Consider the following 14,038-nt stretch of genomic DNA (forward strand, 5'->3'; position numbering starts at 1 on the left):
GAAAAAACTATAGTTTTCTATAACAGTAGATACTATTTTACAAAACAGTAATAATGAGTTTCAATAACTTATTACTCACACTTGACTAATTCTAAAAAAATACAAGACAATGATTTTATAATTAATATAGCTATCTACTATTCGATATGTAGAAGTCCAAATATTCGTTATAATTCTAATTTCTTAAATAAAACTTAAATTAACTAATGACATTAATTTTCTTGTGTAATTTAAGATTTTTGCGAATTCCATATCTCATCACAATTTCCATGTATTTTATTTTAAAGAAAAAAGTGAGAATCTGTATAAAAATTTAAACACCTCGTGAACTTATGCATGCACATAAATACTTATATTAATTTTTCAGCAATTATAATAATTTTTTATATAACCAGATTGTAATGGCAGTATTAATAATTGGAGATTTACCACGGTTCATGTCAACAATATATAATAAAGATTATGAAAGTACATGCTCCTGATTCTTGTGTATGTATTACTTAAGTACAAATAAATACATAAACATATGCAATTTTATGTGTATACTCCCTTTTGGCACTATTCAAATCTGCTAATAAAAAAAAGGTCATTATCCTCTTGCTTGTTCTGTTAATGACTAGAAATTGTAAAGAATTGTCAGAATATTATTAGGCCTTTTTATGCACAATGTACATTCATCCCCATTTTTTTTACAGTCTACAATATGCCTATATCAACTGTGATATCTTTGATCAATGTGTGTATGTTTTACACTTACACTGTGTATCAATTTTTACACAAGCTATTTTATAGCCAAACTGTATCATTTATAATGTGTATAAACGTTAACTTATAATTATATATGTGTGCATATAAAGTAATAAACGATCGTGCAGAACAAGTAAGAGGAACCTTTTATAAAAAAAACTTGTTAATTTCATCAAAATCTTAGCCTGAATAATTCTTGTTTGTTTAATGCATGTTTAAAAGATCTTTAATAGTCAATCTATTTGTTTATTCGTAAGATATTTAACTCAGGAAAAGTCACTTTAAGAGCAGATAAAGTACATGCATAATATTCCATTACTGTTATTTATAATTTCTTATACTTTTTACAAATATGTCACTTGCATATAATATTATTAACTACACATTTACATTTTTAAAAAATTATTGCAGACTGAATAAGCACTACGTTTCATTACAATAATATGTCTCCTCCTGAGTTAAAGAACAAGCAGAATAAACGCTTCTAAACTCCCACGATACTTCAAAGCATGTAACATTGAATATTGTAATATTTACCAGTCTTTAATATGACTAAATGAAAGATGCATTTAATTGCATTATATATTAATTCAGAATGTCAGTTGTTCAACAATTAAGGTTTTTCAATTATTCAACTTATTAGAAATTCCTAATTCCTCCTAAGTGTAAAACAGCATTAAAGCGCAATTGAAATTGTATGTAAAACAGAGCATTTCATTGTACTTACATATCTATGATCGAATTAATATTTGATATGATCAAAATAACTGATGCACGAAAGATTAATTCGTAAATAGGCAAGGATTTTACTATCAATGCAAGCAAATTAAGAAACATATTAGAAAAGAGCACGTAATGCATCATTTTTTATTAAATAATTATTCATCAAACTTTTATTCATAATCCAAAAAGAAAAACGTCAATAACGAATTGTTTAAAAATTAAAGTTCATTTTAAATTTAAGCAAATTATTTTATATCTGATGAAAATCATGACAAAGTTATCATGAAAAAGTGCATTTAAATTTTAAATCAATATAGCCAAATTGATACATAACACATATTGTGCAACAATATTAGTAAATTCCTTGTGGCTTCCAACCGAACAATTCGATTGTATCTACCAGGTACTTTGTAATAAGATTTTTATATCAAGTTTTTACAATACACATGTAATGTAGCTTTAAAAGAATGCTTTTCACTGTCAAAGTTTCTGTTTGTTTCTATTTTATTAATTTTATAAATTCAAAATGATAATTATGTAACGATCATTAATGAGAAATGCCAGTTCTTCTAATTCATGAGTTAAGAGTTGATGATTGAAAATGAAATTTGCACTAATATTTGATTGTAATATAACATACAAACGACAGTCAGAGAAATATGTAGTATTGTGTTTATTCACAAATAATGTAATTCATAAGTAATATAATTCTACATATTCTTTGCTTATCTATCTATTATATCCAAAGTCAATAAAAATTGTACCCTATTATTAATGTTAATAACTTTACTTTACTGGTACAATATTTGCGTGTTATTTCATAAAAGTCATTTAACATATTTCTGCATTAAAATTTTCCTCACATTATAGATGCCATATCATGTACAGTTTTATACAGCTGCTCTTCAGATAATTTGGAGATAAAAACGAAGTTTTTCATTGAACTTATTGATATAATTAATGAATCCATTTGGTGTAAGCGTAAAAAATTGTGTTATAATTACATTATATTCGTGTATTAGTAAATTCATCGTTTTAATGAATAATTTCTGTAATTAAAAAAAAAGTATTACAATCTTTTTCTCTATTGTGTCTAAGTAGTGAATATCTAATTGACTTGCCTTCATAAAATATAGTACTTTTTCTTGCAGAATAATCAATTAATAAATCCAAAAACCAACTTATAAACGAAAAACATTAAAAAATAATAAAACTAAAAATCAATTTTTTATTATGTTTTTGCATATCTTAATATAAATTCATTAATATCTTGTAATATCTTATATAAATCCATGATTTCAAACATTTTTGTCCTCCAAATATCTCAGAGTATTAATGTTATATCTACAGCAATGAGTATAATCAAGCGCATCATAATACACACTCTGTAACAACTTTAGTTTTGTTAAATTTTGATAAGCATCAAGAAATGTTTGATTCTGATGCAGGGGTTACAAAAGAAAAATTAGTAAAGCTACAAATACCCAAATAATCTTTTTTAACTTATAGCATATAAAAAAATTTTGTCTTATGATGCTCACAATATTTCATAATAGATATTTTATGAAATCATGCATTTGATCAGTTATCCTCATTTTTGTTCCAAATATAATCATATATAATACACTATGTAATAAAAGTCTTGTACTTAAATTCATTATTAAACTGAAAAATGTTTATTAAGATATACAATGCAGTTCTGTTGCACCTGTACTGATGTAATTTGTACACTAAATATAAAATCTGACTTTACAAATATATCCTGAATAATACCTTATAAACGATGTTTTATAGCGAATAATCGATTTAAATTAGTGGAATATTTGGCATTTAAATTCATAGTAATTACTATGAATCGGTTTTTTAATGAATAAGTTGAGCTATAAATAAAAACATATCAGAGTCAAGAATATATATCACATTGAATATATTATATTATATACTAAAATAAATAATATACTTCAATTATAGTCTATAGATTATATTAATATATCTATCTTTAAACTTCATATAAAATCTTTAAATCTTACATTTTGAAAAAATTATTTTTCAAAAGCAGATTAACTGTTGTAGTGCAAAATGATTCATTTTTATGATACAATTGAAAGAAAGATTTAATTAATCTCTAAATACAATTAATCTCTGTAGATTGCATCTAAAGTATTTATTAAATAAATCTTGTACATATCTGAACATGCTTGTATAAATAATAACAGAAAAGACTCTGATATATTTTTATTAAGATGTCTTAAAAAAAAAAAGAAAAAAAAATTGCTTTATAAAATAGGTACAAATAACATTACGGAGTAAAGACAATGTTTGATTATACAGGCACAACTATGCATTTGTTTCAATGTATGTACCACTCTTCTATATGTACAAGCAATCAACAGTTTTGTTATTTTATGTATTTCACAGATTTAAGTGTAAAATGTATGCTGAAAATACTGTTAAATACATAATTATTCAGAATAAAACAATAAATCCATTGTACAAACAGAAAGAAAAAAATTATCTTCCATATATTTTGCAATGTAGATTCTAATATATAATCAAGCTGCATGCAATAAAAAAAAAAAAAAAAAAAACATTATAAAGTCAGCACAGCCAAATTAGGTAAAAACTGTGGAAAAACTAACGATTCAAAAGCTGTTAATTTCTATATACTCGTTTATCAATAAATCTTACTGTAATAAATTATAAATTATGATCTAAATCTATATTCTAGTTTAAAAAGTTAGAAATCTAATAGATACAAAAATAATATAATCATAAATTCTGATGATTAAAATGCTCATGCATTTGATGTTCTGGCATTTCTCACATATGTACATGAAAAAATTATGATACAGGAAATGGTTGTGCAATTTAACTAAAACTATAATACATATATACTAACTACATACTAGACTCCTTAGTGCTGATAGACTCGTTGGTATTATCAACGCGAATTAATGTAGATGAATTTAAAACAAGTGTCCTACTCAATGTAGCCACTCGCTCCATTACACACGAAGCCGAAAGACGCGCTTCGGCATCATGATCCCAACATTCCTCCATCGTATCACAAATTGATAAAAGTCCCTATGACAAAATATATTTAAAATAACGAATATAGATGAAAGACAGAATATATTTTAGTTTCTAAAAATATATATTAAAATCAACATACCGGATGTTTACGCCATGTTTCTAAAATAAGTGGCCTTTCTTTTTTATGTACCACACTTTCTTGCATGTCTTCTAATGTAGGATGAAGACCAACTTCATCTTCAAATGGTAGTCTATATTCTCCAATTGGTCCCTGTATATAAATATATAAATATATTTTGCATTATTTAACTTTTTTATACAAAGCTGTCTGGAGTAATTGAATAAAGAATAATATCTTACATCTTGTACAGTACATCGTGAAGCCAACTCCCACAATACGAGTCCACATGCATACATGTCAATTCGCAAAAATGAATCCCTTGTAAAATTGATAGCCCCTTCTAAAACTTCGGGAGCCATATACCTTCTTGTTCCAACCTACAATGATGATGATAATATATATATATATATATATATATATATATATATATATATATATATGTACTATTTTTGTACATATTGGGACATAAACAGTTATACACATGTATTTACCTGCCCATGTGTGTCACCACAAGGCTTTCCAGGATGGAATATTAATGCTAAGCCAAAGTCGGCTATACAAGCATTCATATCTGCTTTGAGAAGCACATTCTTAGATTTGAAGTCTCTGTGAGCAACAGCTGGTTTATAGCCATCAACTTTATTAGCTGGTATCTCCTCATGCAGATGCATTAATCCCCTATTGTATATGAAAATAAATAGATACCATATAAAATAACTAATGATAATTACTACTAATAAATAATAATTACCGAGCCATAGATTCTGCAATTCTACACATTTCAGGCCATGTTACAACATTAGCTTTTAGATAGTCGCATAAAGAACCTTTTTCATGGTATGCAGTTATTAACCAAAACTCTGCTTGCAAATTATCTCCTCTTTTTTCAACACCTATAAAACGCAATATATCCTCATGATCCATGTGTGCAAGTCTAAATATTTCTTGTTCCGTTTGCCAAGATTGTTTATCTTGTATAGGAAAAACTTTTACAGCCACAATATCATTTTTCAACTGTGCTTTCCACACAGCTCCAAATCGTCCTCGAGCTTTAATTTCGAGAAGTTGGATTGGGCGTAATCCTAAATTAGGAGATGGCTGAGGTAAAGGTAATGGTTCTAACGTTGGCACCTAATAAGAATGAAATCACTATAGTATTCATCAATTACTTTCATATAAAATAAATAAGATGCATATATTATGTAGAGTTATCTACATAAATTAGACTTTTATTCTACTTTATACTAACCTCATTAAAGTATCCCAATTTTTTACGACGATAGCACCAATACAAAATGGGTAAAGTTAATGCAAGAATGAGAATAGGAATTGATATGGATAAAACAAGTGTTATTACTTGTTGTTCAGTATTTGGAACTGGTTTATATCCTAAAAATATTTCATTATTAATTACTTCCATATTTGATAAAATAAAAAAATAATATATTTGATTTTCATCACAAAATTTTTTACCGTGATCAACGGGAGGAGGTTGAGTAGGTTGTGGATCCCAAGTGAAATTTTGGTTGCACATATTACCATCGCAGCAACAGAAAAATAATTTCTTTTGCCTGTCTGCATTTTCTTCAACACATTTTGTTTTGTCGTAACATTCTTTACTATCTAAGAAACAACCCTGCAATAATATATAATATAATATTAAATGTTGAATTAAAACAAAATATACATATAAAAAAAAAACAGCAAATTCGTGCGAGCAAACCTTCAATTTAATTATAGATTTTTTGGTTACACTGTCAATATACCATAGCACATAACAATGATTACGCTTATCTGGGTCATGTGGACCACATTCCTCTTTTCCTGAACAACCTTGTTGACTTTCTGTGCACATAGTTTCATTATAAAATTCACAAAATTTAGAACCTTTAACATCATGTCCTAATGCAACTCCTGTAATAAATATATAGGTTACAAGAAGATATTTGGATATAAAAATGTTTATATACCGATGATATATATGTTTAAAAACTCTTATAAATCAAATATTATAATACAAACATACTTCATTTATCATTTTCTTTCAATGTATATAACTAATAATGTTAAAAGCTTCACGATTTAGATTTAATCAAGTAACTGTAGGCATGTGATATAAATGACGAATTATAACAACCGTTATGATAAACTTTTGTAATAACTGATATTTTATAATGTATGTATTAATATAAAACCTATGTAATTTGTTGTATTTTTGTTATCATAGAAGAATATAACTGAAATAACTGTTCGTATTTATGTATCAGATATGATATTTAACAGAAGTAATACAATACTTAACAGAAATAATACATCAGTATAAAAATGAGTGCTTTCGTCGAAAAAACGATACAATCCTCTAACTGTCTCAAGTTAAAATTTCAATTAAAATAATAACTATAAGTGTTAGATAGAAATGATACAATAGTCAATTACCTAATAATCCTAGGAAAAGGTATGGCAGTATCGTCACATATGCGGACATCGTGAATGGATCGTAAAAGCATACCAGTAATTTTGAGTCTATTAGCTATTAAGCAAATTGTAGTAATTCATCCACCGACACATCTCTCTTCCTCCCCCTCCCACCTTTATATCGAAACGCGCACAGCATGAATTCATGTCATTTTCACTATTAAATCACTGCTATTCTCGTAACTTTTAGAAAAGAAAAAGGAATAAAACTATCCTAGACTTCTTGTTTGATTCCGTAAACATACACACGTCTCGCGCGAAATCTTCCAATACAATTAAAATAAGATTCTCATCTCGTATTATTACAAAAATACACGGCGGACGCACAGAGCAGATTGACTATGAACCATAAACTATGTGATCAGACAGTAATAGCGATCGCAATCGGTGTTGTCAGAAAACATGTCTATTACGTTTCATCCCTCCTACTTTACAAACGATTCTTGATTGGGCATTGGCAAAAGCCAACGTAACAGTAAAAATTACTAAAATATCCTTTGATTTGGTAATAAATATATAGAAATTTCCTTTAGTTTACCGTTACGTTGATCAGATACAATTTCCGTAACAATAATAATAAAATTTTGACTAATTTCGTTGCTTAATTCGGCTGTAATAATAATTACAGTATGTCGAAAAATTCAACATGTTGAATTTCAATTTTTACGAATAGCCAATCAGATTGCAAAGTTATCTGACGCGCGATAAACGAAGTATCTATAAAATATTGTACGCGTAAGTTTGTCTCACCCAAAGATAATATAATAAAAAATTTGTTTATAACACAATTAATAAATTTACTCTTAAAATTTACAATGTATTTCTCAAATATTTCGTATAATTTATTTCTATACGCAATAAATAAAGTCGAACTTTCCGTGTAACGTTGCCATGGCAACGCTGCATTACAGAACATTAGACAACTGCGTCTATCTTGTAAATTCCGATGTTACGGTTATGATTGCTGTTACGGAAAGTGTATGTAGTCACATTAGACTGCAAATTAAGAATATCCCTCGTTTCTCGTCAATATAACAACGTAATGTTACAATGTATAAAAACTCCAAAGATATAATTCTTAACATCGACACGTTTAGGTTAAAAGTCTGTACTTTCAACGAGACCTACTTTAGATGACCTACTTTTAAGACCTACTTTCGATGAATCTACTAAATGGACTATGACAAAATATCCTATAAAGATATTCTATTGGTTACAGCAATAACCAATAGCAATTTATTCATACTACAGACATTTTCTAATAAATAGAGGGCGTAACATTCGAAATATTGCATGAATATATATATAGCAAATTATATAAGGACTTTAGACTTATGATACGTGTTCTGCATTATCGACATTGTATATATAAGTCTTTTATAATCCAGTATTTTGTAACGGCTTATACATTTATATTATTACTTTGCATCGTATAATATTTGCTGTACATGACAAAACTTTCGAGATTGACTACTAGGTATCGCTTCGATCACTACGGATTTCGGATCATTGCCCTATTATAAGTTTTTTTTTTATTTTGTTATTTTTATAATATAATGAAATATAATTTTTTCGAGTAAATGGAGAAACTGAGATAAACTTAGAATATATATCAACACATGTTATCACCAGGAAACTATACTAATTTATAACGGTTAGAAGACAAGTAACTGAGCCAAAACACCATCTATGATCAGCTGTAATCAGGGATTTGACATATGTAGAAAGCAGCAGAAAACAATTCTTTATGTGATATATAAAAGGTTTTAAGGTTAATTCAAGTGTAACACTGTGATAAAACTTTCATAAATAATTTTGACGGAAGTTTATAATTATAATATTACGACTTTGATCGTAACCAGATTTAAGTATAAAAAACGAAGAAGTTTAAATGTTAAGCAGTTATGGCAACGCCCGTCACTGATAAGAAACCGCGAGTGATTGTTTTAGGAGGTAAGCATAATTGATTTATTTTAATAACAGAATTGACATTAGAAATAGAATAAATAAAAATATTTTTTCGTTATCACAGGATGCGGTTTCATTGGGCGTAATCTCGTGGAGTATTTACTGGATAATGATTTGGTATCGTACCTACGTGTTGTAGATAAAGTGCCTCCGCAAACTGCCTGGTTAAATTCGAAACATGCGAAAATTTTTGAAAATCCTCTACTTGAATTTAAAAGCGCTAATTTAATAAATGCAGGTAATAAAAGAATTATTGGTATTAACTGCATATTAAATTAAATAGAATTGAATTCATGTTTAGTATATATGCATATGACATCTCTTTGTAGCATCCTGTCAGAATGCATTTGCTTCTGATAAATCGATTGATTATGTTTTTAATTGTGCTGGAGAAACAAAATGCGGGCAAACAGACCCTGTTTATAAAGAAGGCATTTACAAATTAAGTATTAATTGTGCTCAACAAGCTGCCAAAATTAAAGCAAATCATTTTGTTGAAATATGTTCAGGCAATCTGAGTTCTTCTGAAAAAGTAATATAAATTATTCTCTTCTTTCATCAAATTTATCATATTTCAAAATAATGCATTTGTGATTAATTGATTACATGATGTAAAGGTACCATGTATAGAAGAAGAAAATGGAGATCCATGGACATTTGTTGCAAAATATAAATTACAAGTGGAACACGATCTGAAGAACATACCAGATTTAAAATATACTATTCTTAGACCAGCAATAGTATATGGACCTGGTGATAGGAATGGCTTAGGTATTACAAATATATTTCAAAGGAATATCTTCATTTTTAACTCTATACTCTGATGGATCATATAATGTGTTAAATTGTATGGTTTTGTGTTACAAATAATATTCTATATAATATTACAATGATATAAATATATCATCCATCTATTTTTATATTGTACAGCACCAAGGCTAGTAGTTGGAGCAGTCTATAAACATCTAGGAGAAATGATGAAATTACTTTGGGGACCAGATCTTCGTATGAATACAGTCCATGTAAGAGATATGGCTCGAGCTATATGGCATGTAGCAAACAGATCTGACACAATAGGACAAATATATAATGTTGTTGATGAAGGAAATTCCACTCAAGGCTCCATAAGTGCTATCGTTTCAGAATTATTTAACATCAACCACGATTATTGGGGTACTACACTATCTACTCTGGCTAAAGTATGAGAAGGATTTTAAAATTATTCTTAGTATGTTCTTATCTATACTTATATATATTGGGTGTTTTTCAATAAGTATTTTTACTACTTGCACTAAATAATAGTGCAATTATCTAAATAATATTTTTAATATTCCATACTACCCATATTTCCATAATGAAACATAATTTATTTTTGTTTTAGACTGATATGAGTTCTGTAGTCGAAGAGGTAAATGACAAACATATGGGTCCTTGGGCTGACGCATGTAATAAAGATGGAGTTGAGAATAGTCCTTTATCTCCATACATAGACCAAGAATTGCTTTATAACAAGCATTTATATTTAAAATCAGGGAAGCTATCTCTTAATACAGGTTTTACGTATCTATATCCTAAACTCACAAAAGAATCACTTAAAGAGGTAATAACAAATAATGTGAATGTAAATATTAATGAAGATATAGAAAAAAATACAATGAATTTCTTCAATATAACTTATTTGATTTTTCAGGTTCTTGATGATTATGTAGCCATGAAGATATTTCCACATTCCTTAGTACTTTAACTCTTATCAATAATAATTTTTTATACAGAATATTTGAATGCTTGTAATGACTTACACATACATAGAAACGTTTCACCTTGTGCCTAGTGATCTACGCAAGTACGAAAGTTATATACTTTAGTATACACTGAATACTTATATACAACCACATTTTACACATTTAATAATACATTAGGTGAATTTATAGAATTTCAGGATAAAAAATCATGATTTCATAGATGGGCTTGTTTGCCAATGTGATAAAGTAGAGATTAATGTACTTAATTTTATTATAATTAAATTGCAGGTTAATTTGTTACGCTATTAATTGAGAATTTGATTGTTAATTTTTTGATTGTCATTTTTAAAGTACAGAAATTGCCTAAATTAAAACAAGTATTGAGGATGTGTTTACATAGTAACATAAAATAATTTAATACTGTCTAAATCTCCTCAATTAAAAATAAAATATAAACTATTTTAATAATTAATTTTAATTAATATATACTTGGCCAAATATGTTTTTTATATACAACGATTTGAAGATATATAAAACGATATTGATCATTGTTAGAGATACGCGATTTTTTTTTTAATTATTGTGTTCAACTGTATCTTCCAAGTGCTGTGAGTGAACCTGAAAATCATTCTATTCCAAATAATTATCAATATATTTTATAGTACTTAATATGTCATACATAAGCGAACGTATTAAGCCAAGTACAAACAACGTGATTAAGCTAGGAGATTTTATTCTTATGATATTAATCCTTATAAAAATCGCTAGATATACATAGTAAAAGCCTAATGTTTGCATAAGGTGAATGCATAAAATGATATAAATCTATGTTAGTACTAAATGTCACATAAGTATAATAGCATTTCTTTTTTAAAATTGTTGTTAAAAAATATACAGCGAGCATTTTGATAATAAAGTTATTCAATTTATCAATTTCTGTGTTTTCACTTATATTTTAAATATAATTCATTCTAGGTATAGGCAATATATAAAGAAAAGAAACTATATTTTTCTATCTTAATTTTATTCAATTTTCACTTACAACAAGATGCTGTATTCAGAAAGTTCAACAGTATTCTTAGATATTTTGTTTATCATTTTAATTTTAATACTTTAAACAATAAGGTTATAATTTTATATAGTTAATTATATGTAATATATTAAAATATATACTTTTAATATTTTCCAGAAATAATATATGTACAATTATGACTACAAGTATGTACACAGCAAGTGCGTTCTACAAAACGCCATAATCTTTATAATATAATCCTCTAGATATTAATAAAATATAATAAAGAGTAGTGTGTGAAAATAAATTATTAATATTTACTTGATACACAATAATTGCTACATATAACAATATATAATACCAATCAACATAATTACAGGTTCTTTTCTCATATAAAGTAAGTAATGTCTGAATTACATTTAATCACTGAACATGAAGATATATTTTTCGAGGTAAAATGCATAAGTCTAAATTATCGTGTCTAGTAGGTACAGACATTAAGTTAAAATTAAGTAATGTAAGTCACTCTGCAGAGCGATAACTGAGGAGGTATATATGTCTGACTAGAGTCGCCGCACGATAGTATTAATACTTTAACAGTATATGGCCAACACTATTAATCAGTTATTACTGGTGCCTATTGCAAAATAAATGGGATATAAATTATCTTGCTTATTTCATATTAAAGCTAGGAGATTCTTGTGGCTAGTTTCCAAGTTAAGTTTAAAATAAATATTAATAATAATATTATCAGAAAAACAGAACATTCACATTCTAAAATATATCATGTCACATGTATAAAAAATATATTATAAAAACTATTATTACAAAAACACAATTTAAGAATTTTGAATTTATTAGTAATTGTTTAAGCAATGAACTAAACGTGGAAACTAGATTAATAATTATAGTGTTATTGACTCAAATCATCGGTAAGTCTTACTGTATGTGATTTACAGTGAACTATAGTGAAGAATGAAGACTAATAATGTGATATATACTACAATATGTATGTATTTCATGTTTCTACCTTAAAAAAAGTAACTTGCTTTTTCATGGTAATTATTACTTTATATCTGAATAATATTTTCATTTGTATTTTATAATCAATATTATCTTCACACAATAGCACGGCGACCCTATACATGATTGTTACAATTTAAAACTTATCACATCATGTAATTACTTAATATTTACCATTCAAATGAAAATACCAGTGCTAGTCTTTTAATATTAGATTACATTCATGTTTTTTTCCTTTCTTTTATAAAGAAAAAAACATGGTTTTACAAAGTGGGATATAAACAGAATCAAAACATAAATATCACAAATGGAATGCTATAAATTATGACATACTACAAATTTTTATAAAAAATGCTTCTTAATCCAAAATGATGTAAAAAAGTTCAAAAATAATTTTATTTATAAAATCAATTTTTTTTCCTATGATAATTCAAATTTATCTTTATATGTGTATTTTATTTATTTTTTTAACATTTTTAATAAATGATTTTGTTATTTAGAAGCCAAACACTGATACAATCTTAAACGTATGTATGTGTGTGTGTCTGTGTGTGTGTGTATGTGTTGCATTATGTAATATCTGCATTGTAAAGTGTGCTAAATATGAAAAGTTAATGTACAGGTAGTTCCTAATTTATGAATTCATATTTTACAAATTCTTGACTTTAAGAATTTTTTTTAAAATACTATAATATAAAAAAAATCTTTTTCATTTAACATTATCAAGCTTTTCAATGGAAAAACTTAATTGTTAGGAACAGAAGACACTCTCACTTTACGAATTTTCACTTTACTAAAAAAGGAATCGATTATGAAGTAATTCGTAAAGGCAAGAACTACCTGTATATTTTATAATGTATATAAAAAAAAAAAAAAAAACATACAATAAACGAAATTCATACAGATAATGATGAGCTGTCTTTGATAATACTATACATACATTTGATGATGTATAGTTCAATAAATTATACAACTGCCTTTTCTTAAAACAAATTTTGTAACAAGTATTTAACAAATATGGAAGTACAATACTATACAGAAATAACATAAGGTATAACAGTATAATGGATATAATACCAAATGAGAAACTTATATAAAATCACAAAACAAACATCAGAATGTGTAATATGTTGCAGAACATAAACTATTGCAATTATTGTTAGATGATATATGAACTTAATAATGTATATGAAA

At 26.8% G+C, this 14,038-nt stretch overlaps 2 protein-coding genes across 2 annotated transcripts; one reads left to right on the top strand and one right to left on the bottom strand.

Annotated features, from left to right (window-relative positions):
* Positions 1-3,514: 3,514 nt before the first annotated feature.
* On the bottom strand, positions 3,515-7,466 carry LOC122637753 (activin receptor type-2B). The gene is made up of 9 exons (XM_043830094.1): positions 7,061-7,466; positions 6,348-6,538; positions 6,098-6,260; positions 5,874-6,013; positions 5,376-5,755; positions 5,116-5,302; positions 4,864-5,001; positions 4,643-4,774; positions 3,515-4,554 (listed from the first exon to the last, which is right to left on the bottom strand). The coding sequence occupies exons 1-9, from the start codon at positions 7,107-7,109 to the stop codon at positions 4,369-4,371; spliced, it is 1,566 nt and encodes a 521-aa protein (XP_043686029.1). The 5' UTR covers positions 7,110-7,466; the 3' UTR covers positions 3,515-4,368.
* A 1,024-nt stretch (positions 7,467-8,490) lies between these two features.
* On the top strand, positions 8,491-11,742 carry LOC122637917. Its single transcript, XM_043830443.1, has 7 exons — positions 8,491-9,052; positions 9,132-9,305; positions 9,397-9,599; positions 9,685-9,838; positions 9,998-10,266; positions 10,449-10,667; positions 10,758-11,742. Exons 1-7 carry the CDS (start codon positions 9,004-9,006, stop codon positions 10,809-10,811), a joined length of 1,122 nt encoding a protein of 373 aa, XP_043686378.1. The 5' UTR covers positions 8,491-9,003; the 3' UTR covers positions 10,812-11,742.
* The last annotated feature ends 2,296 nt before the right edge of the window (positions 11,743-14,038 follow it).

Source organism: Vespula pensylvanica, chromosome 2, assembly GCF_014466175.1.
Source record: "Vespula pensylvanica isolate Volc-1 chromosome 2, ASM1446617v1, whole genome shotgun sequence".
NCBI lineage: Eukaryota > Metazoa > Arthropoda > Insecta > Hymenoptera > Vespidae > Vespula > Vespula pensylvanica.